General features: G+C 36.0%; 1 protein-coding gene across 7 annotated transcripts in view; it reads right to left on the bottom strand.

Moving 5' to 3' along the window:
- Positions 1 to 5,658: 5,658 nt before the first annotated feature.
- Positions 5,659 to 12,036, bottom strand: part of MNAT1 (MNAT1 component of CDK activating kinase) — a 253,495-nt gene continuing 247,117 nt past the window's right edge. For all 7 annotated transcript variants that reach the window (XM_073997489.1, XM_073997487.1, XM_065548876.2 and 4 more), the window contains one exon: positions 5,659 to 6,108. Coding sequence is in view for 4 of the 7 variants with exons in the window: in XM_065548877.1 (XP_065404949.1) it covers positions 5,950 to 6,108 (159 nt within the window). In the remaining 3 variants the exon portion in view is untranslated. The remainder of the gene's footprint in view (positions 6,109 to 12,036) is intronic.

Raw genomic sequence — 12,036 nt, 5'->3', positions numbered from 1 at the left:
TGCAGCTGCTTTCTTGAACAACAGCAGAGTTGAGTGTGGTTGCAACACACACTGAATGTCACTGTCATCACTTCACACTGCTGTTTGGCACATCACAAATCACTGACGTGGTTGTAACAACAGCATTTTGAGTGCCATGTATATCACGTGAACCCACATTTTATTTTTTATTACCAGAACATATCTATTATAGCAAAACAAGAAAAGTGGACTTTGTTGTACTTTCAAGGTACAGTAGGGTGTGAATTATTTTAATGTTGAATTCGATGACAAAGCATCTATAGCTAAGCTAAAAGAATAAAATAACCATTGACATTACTAAACAAACCACTCATCACAGTATTCCCAACTCACAGGCAAGCAACTGTCAGAAAAATTAGAAAATGTAAAATGGAAATATCAAAGCAGAATTTCTTCACAAAATGAAAATGAGACTGCAACCAAAGTAAGTGAATCAGTTGTTAGCCAAGCAAAGAAAGCCATTTATTGATGGTGTGAATTATGTTTGGATGCAGCAGCTCAATATGTCCAGAGAAAATAAACTTAAGATTACTGGCCTTTGGCAAGAACAGTTGCTCAAAGAGTTAAGGACATTGAAAGCAACATAAATAGTCACTTAAAAAAGGAAATGATTCTAGATGGTTCTTTGACTCTTTATTTTTACTTAGAAACAGGGTCTTGCTCTGTTGCCCAGGTTGGAGTGTAGAGACACAGTCACAGCTCAATGTAGCCTTGAACTCCTAGGCTTGAGATCTTCCCATCTCGGCTTCCCAAAGTGTTAGGGTTACAGGCGTGAGCACTTACATGTGGCCCTCGTGAATGGTTTAGCACCATCCCCTTGGTGGTGTCCTCACAATGAGTTATGAGATCTGGTTATTTAAAAGTATGTGGCACTCGCCCCCCACACATTCTTACTCCTGCCTTTGCCATGTGAAGTGCCTGCTCCTATTTTGCCTTCTGCCATGAGTAAAAGCTTCCTGAGGCCTCCCCAGAAGCAGATGACAGTGCTATGCTTCCTATAGCCTGCAGAACCATGAGCCAATTACACCTCTTTTCTTACAAATTACCCAGTATCAGGTATTTCTTTATAGCAATGCAAGAATGGCCTAAAACACAAGGCAAAACAACTTTAATATGAAACATACCATGATACAGTCATTTTGACAATCGATATTTGAATCACAATATTTGAAGCACAATATCCTTACACATTTGTCATACTATCAAAAGTTAAAACAAGAAACGAGATTTCCATTCTCACAAATTGTAGTGAATATCTTTTCCGAGTTCAGCATTTTTAGGAACCTGGGTGCAAGTGCAAAGGAAATTTCCCTATTTCAAAATCTATTTAACTGCAATTGAGGCGATTCAACCTAATTTTCGGTAAGAAGTGATTAAAATAATGACATGCTAACAGGCAAATTTCAAAGGAAGAAATCTAATAGAATTTTACAAATGCTTTTCAAGTGATGAATATACTCAGTTAATTTCATCTGCTCCTGGATTGATAGCAGTATTTGGCAATACCTGTCTGTATGAGAAGACATTTTTAAAGATGAAATGTGTAAAATCTCATTACCATTAGTATTAATGGTTAATAATGGTTAATGATAACCATTAATAGGCAATAATTTACAAATGATTTTGATCACAGGGAACACTTACTTAGAACCCTAATTAAAGGCAATGTTATTCTCACCAAAAAAGGCATTACAAAATATTGGACTATATTTTGAATGTTGTCAATTAAAAAGTGTAGGAGCAGTGTGAAGAAGAGGCAAGAATGATACCCCTAGACCGACCAAAGCCCGCGCGCTGCTGCGTCCCGCACCCAGCACCCACATCCCACTGCCGTTGCCACTGCCACCACGCCCAAGAGAAAGACTGAAGGGGATGCTAAAGGAGATAAAGCCAAGGTGAAGGACGAACCACAGAGAAGATCTGCGAGGTTGTCTGCTAAACCTGCTCTTCCAAAGCCAGAGTCCAAGCCTAAAAAGGCCCCTGCAAAGAAGGGAGAAGTACCCAAAGGGAAAAAGGGAAAAGCTGATGCTGCCAAGGAGGGGGAAGGAGCTGGAGATCCCAGGTGAAGTGTGTGCATTTTTGATAGCTGTGTACTTCTGGTGACTGTACGGTTTGAAATACTATTCTTTATCAAGTTTTATAAAAATGCAGAATTTTACCTTTTTTAAGCTATGTTGTTAGCACACAGAACACTTCATTGTTGTTTTGTGGGGAAGGGGCATATGTCACTAATAGAATGTCTCTGAAGCTGGATTGATGTGGGGAAAACACCTTTCCCTTCTAGTTTTGAGAGACTTCCTCCTGACTCCCAGGAGGAGGGATTCCCTGACTTTGACACACATGGCCACCTTGGCACAAAAGCCTTATGGTATGGAAAAACAAATCGTTTTTATGTCTTCTTTTCCCTTTCCATCTTTCAGCATAGACTTAACTCCCTTAAGCCCAGACATCTGTTGGGACCTGACCCCCAGTCATTGGTTACCAGTGTGTCTGGCAATCTGGACTTTCCAGTGATGCCACTGAGATGGCACCTGTCAAAAGAGGAGTGGTTCCGTTTCTAGATTGTGGATCTTCAGATAAATCCTGCCATTTTCATTTCACTTCCTGAAAGTCAGGGTTGGCTTGTGAAAAGTTGCTAAACAACATGCTAAATGTAAAATGTCAACTGTCACTCTAAACTTTCCCTGTTCAGAGCATCAGATGAAGACTTCATTGGGTTTTATAGCGGCTGATTTTTGATAGTCCATTGAAGAAGAGAATTTGAAAGTTGTTGTATACTGTTAATGACTGTATGCCCATGTCCTGCCTGAAATACCATGATTGTTTATGGAAAGTATCTTTAATAAAGCTGGATACAGTTTGAAAGAAAAAAACAGTGTGGCAATTTGTTTTAGCTTGTTCTGTAAGTACCTACATAATATCCTCGATTTTGCTTGTTACCCTGCAAAGCCTAAAATATTTACTATCTGGCCCTACAGAAAATGTTTAAGAACCCTAATCTAGATCATTAATTCCAAATTCAAATGCTTTCAGAAGTCTGGCAGGTCCTGTAAAGAAATGAAGGCAATAAATAGTAAGCAGTATAGGGATGTAATGAACTTGAGCACTCATTCCTTATTTAATTCAAATTGTTTTGAAACAACCCAAGTTTACATTGATGTCCTAGGTTATAAAGTATGAGTACAAATGATGTTCTTATTCATACATGTAAAGTAGTAAGACTCTTGTCTCCATTTAGTTACTCTGGACAAAATATGTAATATGTAATTGTAAAGAAAACAGAATCCCTGAATGTATCTACTAACTTTTTAACTTCCCCCTTTTCTTTCAGAGTGGATAAGTGAATATGTGATTATTCATTATTTAAATCCAGCTCTACCCTAAACTTTCAGATATGATACCTAGTACATGAATTCCTGATGAATCTACTAGAAAATGACAGCTGGAAAGCTGGAAAGCTCATTAGATACAATTTTTAATTTTGTTAACTTTTTGACAGGTTTTCTACCACCTTAATTGGATTTTAAATAATTATCTGACAACCTGTTGACAGCCTAAAGACAACTTCTAAGAGAAGCATAGGTGAAATATTCATTGAATCAAATTAAGGAATACTAAGTAATCATGTATACTAACTATGATGTAAATGTATTCTGTACCATTAATATCTGCTTAAGAGGGAGTATAGTTATTAGTAAAATCATTTTCTACATCATGAATTTCTCAGAACTTCTCTTAGGACATCAACAAGATCATTTAGTTGATGTCATTTATATTCCATAAAAGATCTAAATACTTGATCTGTAGAACTTCCTGGAAGTCTTATGAAGTTCGACTACCCAGGACTAGTTTTAGCATAGCAGTTGTTTGACGGTCATCTCTAGAGCATGGCTTCTGGAGTCTGGCTGCCTGAGTTCAAATCCCAGCTCTGCTATTTTTAAGTTATATGACTGTTGGCAACTTACCTAACCTCTGTCTCAGCTTCTTCATCTGTTAAAATGGAGAAAATACTAGTAGAACTGTTTTGAGGATTAGGTAATACACAAAGCATGAAGCACAGTGCCTGGGACACAGGTAATACGGTAGTTGTTAACTGTTACTTCTGTACTCATAAAATACTTGAAGACTTATGTAGATGAAAGATATGTACAGCCTTTGTCTCTGAGAGTAAATCACTCGGATGGTAGGGGATAAGCACATCAATTTAGAATGTTTCAGTGAATTCACTAAACCTCAGTGAATTGTCACTAAGTTATTTTTCACCATTCCCTTTGATCAAATAAGGTCAGTTAACTTCTAAATTTGGCCTATGGAACTAAGTACAGCAATAGCAACTGCAAAATATTTACAAATGTATAAAGGTTTTGGAATTTATTTGCCAAACCAGGTGCATGCAATTTGCACAATAAGGCAGGCTCAAAACAAATCTTAAAAGCCTTTGATACATTTTATTAATTAGTTCATTCTTTTTAAAATACATTTATAAAAGGTATGAGAACAAGCAGTAGTGTTTCTTTTCAAAATACTGGATTCCTAATTTTTTCAATTGGCTGCTGCAAAGCCTTAACTCTACATTCAATGTTCTAACTATTCTTTGAAGAGATTTATAGACTGTACTTAAAACACTAATCCTCAGTTGGGAATACCTAATAGATACAGGAATAGGATATGCAGTCTGGTAGAATGTAGATGGAATTGGACTTCGATTTAAAAAAAAAAAGTCTGTATTCTAATTCTGGCTTTTTACTAACTTGTGAATATGATCTTTGTCTACTCAATTATTTGATGCCTTGGTTTTCTCATTTATTAGAGATAGTTAGAAGTACAATAAAGTTGAAGATATATTGCTAAAATTAATACCTGCTTAGTAACATAAGATGGAGTTGTTACATATGGATAGTCCATCCTAATGTAACCACAAGTGTTGTTTCACCTAAGTTTCTACCCATAAAACTAGTATCTGTTATATTAGAGATTTGATAGGAAATCCCTTAATTTCCTTAAGAAACTATATCCCATATCCAATGCTCTGTGTAACAGACTCATACAAGGTTGAGATGCTGCAAATACCATCCTATTCATATCTAAACTCTTTAAGCAAAACCCTGGTAATAAAAGCCTTTGAAGTTTCAACAAAAAACTGCATAAGTATACAATTTATACATGGGGAATTGTACTTAAAATGTACCTTCTCCAGTCTCCAAAGGATTCATCATAAAATGAGCTTACATTGGAGGTGAAACGTGTCATTTAAGTATTAAATTTTATTAACTTACTTCTTTGAATGTGTCATTAAAGCAGGTTAATGCTGGGCTCTGTTTTATCCTTAGTGTGGCTCACAGCTGGGAACTATAACACCTTGATCAAGGTTTGCCTCATTTTCCACTGCTTAAAACAGGCATTGAGTTCTTAGTATTGAGGGAATGACATTATCATGGGTCAGGTTTTTCTTGCCATAACTTGGTCAAAGGAAATATATCCACTTGTCTGGACTAGTATTAACAAGACATTAGGAAAAGGGGGAACATTTTATGAGAAGAAATAATAGACTTGGATATTAACAGTAAATGTTGTAATCAAAATGGTATTTAAAATGTGTTCAAGTAAAACACTGTAATAAGAGAAAAACCACAGAACTTAATATAAATTATAGCTTTATTTTTTAAAAAGATTTTATAAGTCTGTCAACCTCAAACACACATAAGTGAATTATTTATTCCTCTCTTCCATCAGATGAGGCTTATTGTGTCAAATCCTCTGAAAAATATAAGTAAAAATTCTTTTTCACAAATATATATCCCCTATATTCCTCAAGTTAGTTCTGAAATTTTCTCTTTATAAATACTTTAACACAGCTGCTAGTGGTAGGACTGTGTTGTGCAGCTGCATATAGCTATAATTTTACAAGGCTGCTTTACTTTTGCTAGCTCACTGGTTCAGCTCCAAGGTCCAAATCTTATAAATGGTTAACTGGGCTGCCAGAAAAGCCCACTGAATGCATCCTGTAGTGCTCTGTGACAAGCAAGAGAAGAAGTATAGCCTCCAGCAAGGTCCTGTGGTGAGGCAGCTCTGACATGGTTTAAATACCTAAAACAAAACAAGAAGTGTAGCATTGATATAAAAAGCAAATATAAATTGGTAACATTTTAAAAAGCAATAGTAAAGCTGATTCAAGTTTTAAAGAGGAATTCCGAGATCGAAATATTCACACTTTTATTATAAATAATTATCTTTCAAAAGGAAACATGCCAACTGTACATGGAGTGCCTAAACTAGTACTAAATTACATAGCAAATTACCACGGGATCGAAAAACAGTTCTGAAAGAGGTTTCAAAAATAATTCTAAAATATTCACTGCTTCACAATTTTCAGAGCTGATTTGTTTTGTTGGCTGATTTTTGGACACCTAACTAATGCTCTCCTTCCTGGCATATGCTTAAGAAATAAACAGTATCACAATACTATTATATTACTGATATATCTACATAAATGTGTTTTAAATCAAGCCCTAAATACCTAAACAAATGGAAGAGGGGAGAAAACATATGAGTTACTTCAAAAGTACTTCAATATTCCAAGAATATATTGTCACATTCCTTAGAGGAAAGGAAACATTAGAAAATTACATGTTGAAGAAATCTCTGAGACTGAGCCTGAGTTCAAAATAATGTCTGAAAAAGTAAATACAGAAAAGTCTCATTGATCTCAAAGAACAATATAACAGTACAATTTTTTTTCTGCAACCACACACAGTTTTTGTTTTTTTAAAGCAATTAAACCTTTCTATCTTGACAAAACAGGACTAAAAAAAAATTGGGCAATCTGGCCAAAGAGGGACAACTTAGCATGACTACTAACACTTCTGGAAACAAATAATTCCAGCTTTGTTTTAATGCTCAGTTTAAGAAACTACCTTGATTCTTCAGGAAGTAAAGGAGCTTCACCCACCTTAGAATTACTGGTATGCCAAATGAATAAATCAGGTACCAGAACATTTTAATAACCTGGAACCTTTTTCACTCATTCATTCAAACTTCCTGTGTGTCAAAATCTTAATGCATGAGCAACTTAAAACTTCTAACATAACAAGTCTGTTTTTCATTTGTATCCATGTTTAATAAACCTGTGTAACTAAAACATATAGAGCAATATAAGAGTCCAATAGAAAAAAATGGGTCAAGGTAGGATGCAGCTAAGTTCCTGGAATTAGCTATAATTTATTCACACTGCCACAAAGGTTTTAACTCAATTCTTTGCTTCTCTGCCAAGGGCGAAAGGGGAAAGTGGAAGGAAGAAGAGAATTAATATATATTGAACAAAAAAACATTTTTGATAGTATTTTATATATGTAATTTTACTATATATTTATAATATACTATACTATATATAGTAAATTTATGTTATAAACATTATACATTTACTATATATAGTATTTTACTATATATAATTATATACATAAGATACTAATATAGTAAGTGTAGTATAAAAATATAAATAGAAAAAGGATGAAATAAAAATATTTAAATAAAAGTTCTGGCTGGGTGCGGTAGCTCACGCCTGTATGTAACCCAGCACTTTGGGAGGCCAAGGTGGGCGGATCATCTGAAGTCAGAAGTTCAAGACCAGCCTGGCCAACATGGCAAAACCCCATCTCTACTAAAAATACAAAAACTTAGCCAGGCATGGTGGCACATGTCTGTAATCCCAGCTACTCAGGAGGCTGAGGCAGGACAATCACTTGAACCTAGGAGGTGGAGGTTGCAGTGAGCCAAGATTTTGACACTGCACTCTAGCCTGGGTGACAGAGTGAGACTCTGTCTCTAAATAAATTAATGAATATTTTAATATTTTCTCCCTATACTGCATCTTACATACCCTCCTGGGACACATCCCACTTTGGAGACTACTGTTACAAATTAGTCATTGTTGTCTGGGTGCAGTGGTGCATGCCTGTGATCCCAGCACTCTGGGAAGCCGAGGTGGGTGGATGACCTGAGGACAGGAGTTTGAGACCAGCCTGGCCAACATGGTGAAACCCTGTCTCTACTAAAAATAGAAAAAGTAGCCAGGCATGGTGGCAGGTGCCTGTAATCCCAGCTACTCGGGAGACAAGAGAATCGCTTCAGTACGGGAGGCAGAGGTTGCAGTAAGCGGAGATCGCACCACTGCACTCCAGCCTGGGCAACAGAGTGAGACCCTGTTTAAAAAAAAAAAAAAAAAAAAGTCGTTGTTAAATTCTTGATAGAACCTTAGGTTGCATAGGATTTAAATAGGGATTTACCACACCTACCCCATGGCCATAAAGTTATCTGCTTATTAGTTTCCAAGACACAATAAAATATCAACTGTTAAGATTCTGATGCATGAGAAATGAAGTAAATGTTAAGTTACCTCAGAAAGGTCTAAAAATTAACCTGGCTTCACAGGGAATTCAATAACTATCATACAAATAATAAGTGAGTAATATTTTTATAGGTAACTTGGAAATGAAATGTTCCATTCCTGATACAAATTTCCAGCTAATTTTTATCCGCACACCAGATGATGATGTATCACCCTTTCCTTTCCTTTCCTCTGATCCTCAAAAGAAAAGCATAGTCTTAGCCTCAATAGATGTTCACTTATGGTAAAATTCAAGCACCACAGTAGAATGTTTGTCAACCTTGAAAAGCCAACCATCATAAATGAGAATTGGTTTTCATAGCTGTAATACAAACCACTGTGCAACTAACTGTTTTGATTCATCACATTTTGGTACAGCTTGCTTCTGGGAAAGTTGAGTCATACCATATCTGGCTTGGCAATTTGAGCATAAACTTACAGTGTGCATACAGCTTTTTATATGTTATCCTGAGAAACCTGAAACAGCTGCACTGCTGGCAGGAAAACAGAGGACCACCAGTAAAATATTCAAAACAGTTGCATCTTTTAATTTATGGCCGTGTTTCCATAAAGAGTATATAAAACAGTTCAGCTTTATAGGTAAAATGTTATAAACAGTCATACTCGTTGATGCCATAAATGTGTAAAAAAAGTTATCTAAATGATTAGTGTTTGAAAATAGTATTTCTTGAACATAGTCATAATCCAGAATATGAGCAAATATTTTTAAGTTTGACTTATTAATGCTAAGTTGTACAATTCTCACTGCCAAAACCAAGTCAATTAAAATTTCTTTGCATAGCACTAAAGAAAATGACCTTCCCTTCTAGCAATCACTTACATTAAACATGTCTGTGAGTATGAGTTGTTAAGAGTCCTGCTTATTTACTTTGCTGTTTTTGATCTCTAGGGCTGCACAAAACTGTTACTGTGAAGTATTTCAAACTATTTTCACCATGGCAACCTACATTAATGCCAATAAAAAATAAAACAAAGTTCATTTTTGTTATTCAATTGTGGGCTTTTATTTTTTAAGTATCTTAACTCAATGTTCTTAAACCCTTTATTTTTTGTAGCATGTCAAAGTATTTTAAAGAATCTGCTACACTGAAACAGCACAATGAAAATTTAGTGTTTTCTGTACTTTTCTACCTTAATCCACATCTGTGTTTTTATTCTTTCATGACCATTACAAGTACATCACTGAAGAGGATTCCTGGGGTTTCTGGCAGAAGTCAGTATCATTTCATGTATACCTTTATAAAACAGAATGAGGAAGAAGTCTTAGCCAAATTTATTTCCAAAAGTCAAGCTCGGTTGGGTTTGGGAGCCTGGAGGTAATTGCTCTGACTATTTAGCCAATCCCATGACACTATTCCTGTTTTTCATGGGTTTATTTTAAATATGTGTAAATCTTATAAGCAGAAACCAGGAAAGTAAAAATGAGGTTTGCTTATTTTGGTACCTACACCTTATTTTTACTGAAAGCAGACTAAACTCAAAGACTTAAAAAATCATACCTTTGATTATTTTCTTAATAAGGTCAAAAAAAAGTATGTTTTCGAAAGCATGTCTAAGATAATTCTTGTACAAAGGACATCTTATGCCCTAATTTATGCTCTGTCTAAAGCTGCCTTCCTATCCCATCAAAATCCCTTTCAAACAAACCTTGGAGAAGGGGGAGGGAAAAGGAGCAATGGATCCTGAGAAGGGCGTAAGATAGGATTAAGCATTAGAAAACCACACTTGAAGGTTTGTTCCTGAATTTTGATTTCCTACACTGTCATTTTCTTGTGTTATATTTTGCAGCTTTTGCTCCCAAAGAAAGTGGTACAATTTACACTTACCTTCAGAAAGACTTCATTTTCTTAGTTCTTTAACATAGGAGTGCCTCTGAGATTACTTTTTTCCTATTTCCCTTCCCTTAAGAGCCCTATATTGACCATCTGGCTGAAGTCTTGGACTCAGCTCATTTTAGTGCTATTTAACAATGCTTTGAGTTCTCAGCTAGGGGCAGAGGGCAGGGCTTGTTACTCAAGACCAAGAGGCAAGCACTCTTCCTGTCCAGTCACAATATGTTTGTGACAATCCTTAAAGCACATTGGCTTGGAATTTATATTGAAATGAAATGTAAAGTTCACACTAGTTTTCTCCACCTCAAATTACCAGGCCCTATGGAGAGTTAAAAACTTGGACTGGTTCAAACTAAGAAAGGTAGTGAACTCTAGAGACTAAGACTTTCTTTTTACAAGGTGGCCCGTTTTTTGAAGTCTGCATTTAAAGCCATCAGGCATTAAACAGACCATTTTCAAACAGATCTGTGTCCTACCCCAAACAAAATTCAAATCTAACTGCCATTAAGAGAGATCAGCCAGCTGATCTCAGCTATCAAGACCCACAGCTCTTATAGGAAGTTCAGCCAAAGCTATAAAAATTTACATTAACAACCTGAAGTCTACCTCAGTGAGATTTAAAAACAACCAGAGCAATAGTGTGCTCACACAACTATCACTAAAAAGCAAAAACATTCTGAAAACTAGTTAATGGTTAGGTGTCTTAACCTAAGCACAGTACCAGAATAATAGACAAACTGTTTACAGAGTGGTAATCATATATTCTAAGGTAAATGAGAAAAGACACCACATGTCAGAAATACTATTCACAATTCTGAGGGCAGCTTTGTTATAAAAATACATGGCTGGCTGGGCACGGTGGCTCACATGTAATGCCAGCACTTTGGGAGGCCGAGGTGGGCAGATCACGAGGTCAGGAGGTCAAGATCAGCCTGACCAACATGGTGAAACCCCGAATCTACTAAAAGTACAAAAATTAGCCGGGCGTGGTGGCACGCACCTGTAATCCCAGCTACTCAGGCAGCTGAGGCAGAAGACTCACTTGAACCCAGGAGGTGGAAGTTGCAGTGAGCCAAGATCACATCACTGCACTCCAGCCTGGGAGACAGAGCGAGACTCCTCCGTCTCAAAAAAAAAAACCAAAAAACAAAAATCACATGGCTTCATGAAATCCAAACAAAAATGTAACAAACTTCCACAGGCAGTCATATGTTGCTCTTATACTTTACCATCTAGCCAGCAAGTTAGAATACAATTTGAATAAACTAATAAAACTGAATTCAGATTTACACCAACACACTTGGAAAGAGAGTGAATAATTATGCCAGACATTTAGACCGTCCAAACACCAAAACTCGTATTTCAAAATTAAAAGACACATGGTTTCCAAATGAACACAATGATTTATTATTCATATTTAATAACTGAATATAGATTGCTCAGAGAAGACTTTCTGACTTATAACTGGAGTATAAGTCCAGTTAATACTTATAACTGTGTAATTTATTGCTATCAAAGAGCACACCAGGTATTTCGGATAGAACAGTTATTACTGACAGTTAATATAATTACATAATGAAAGGATTATTTCCTTGATTTAAGTGTGAAGTATAGAACACATAGAAGATATAGCTACTTAAGTATAATATATTCTATGAACGATGTTGGTAGTGCTGATTATCTCAATGGATAGACCTGTAAGGATAGATTCTGTCTATGTAATACATACATTTAAACACAGGAACATCTCAGGAACATGGGCTATGAGATAGATGGGGC

The sequence above is a fragment of the Macaca fascicularis genome, chromosome 7, assembly GCF_037993035.2.
Source record: "Macaca fascicularis isolate 582-1 chromosome 7, T2T-MFA8v1.1".
NCBI classification, from domain to species: Eukaryota; Metazoa; Chordata; class Mammalia; order Primates; family Cercopithecidae; genus Macaca; species Macaca fascicularis.
This window is presented reverse-complemented; position numbering and strand designations above follow the sequence as displayed.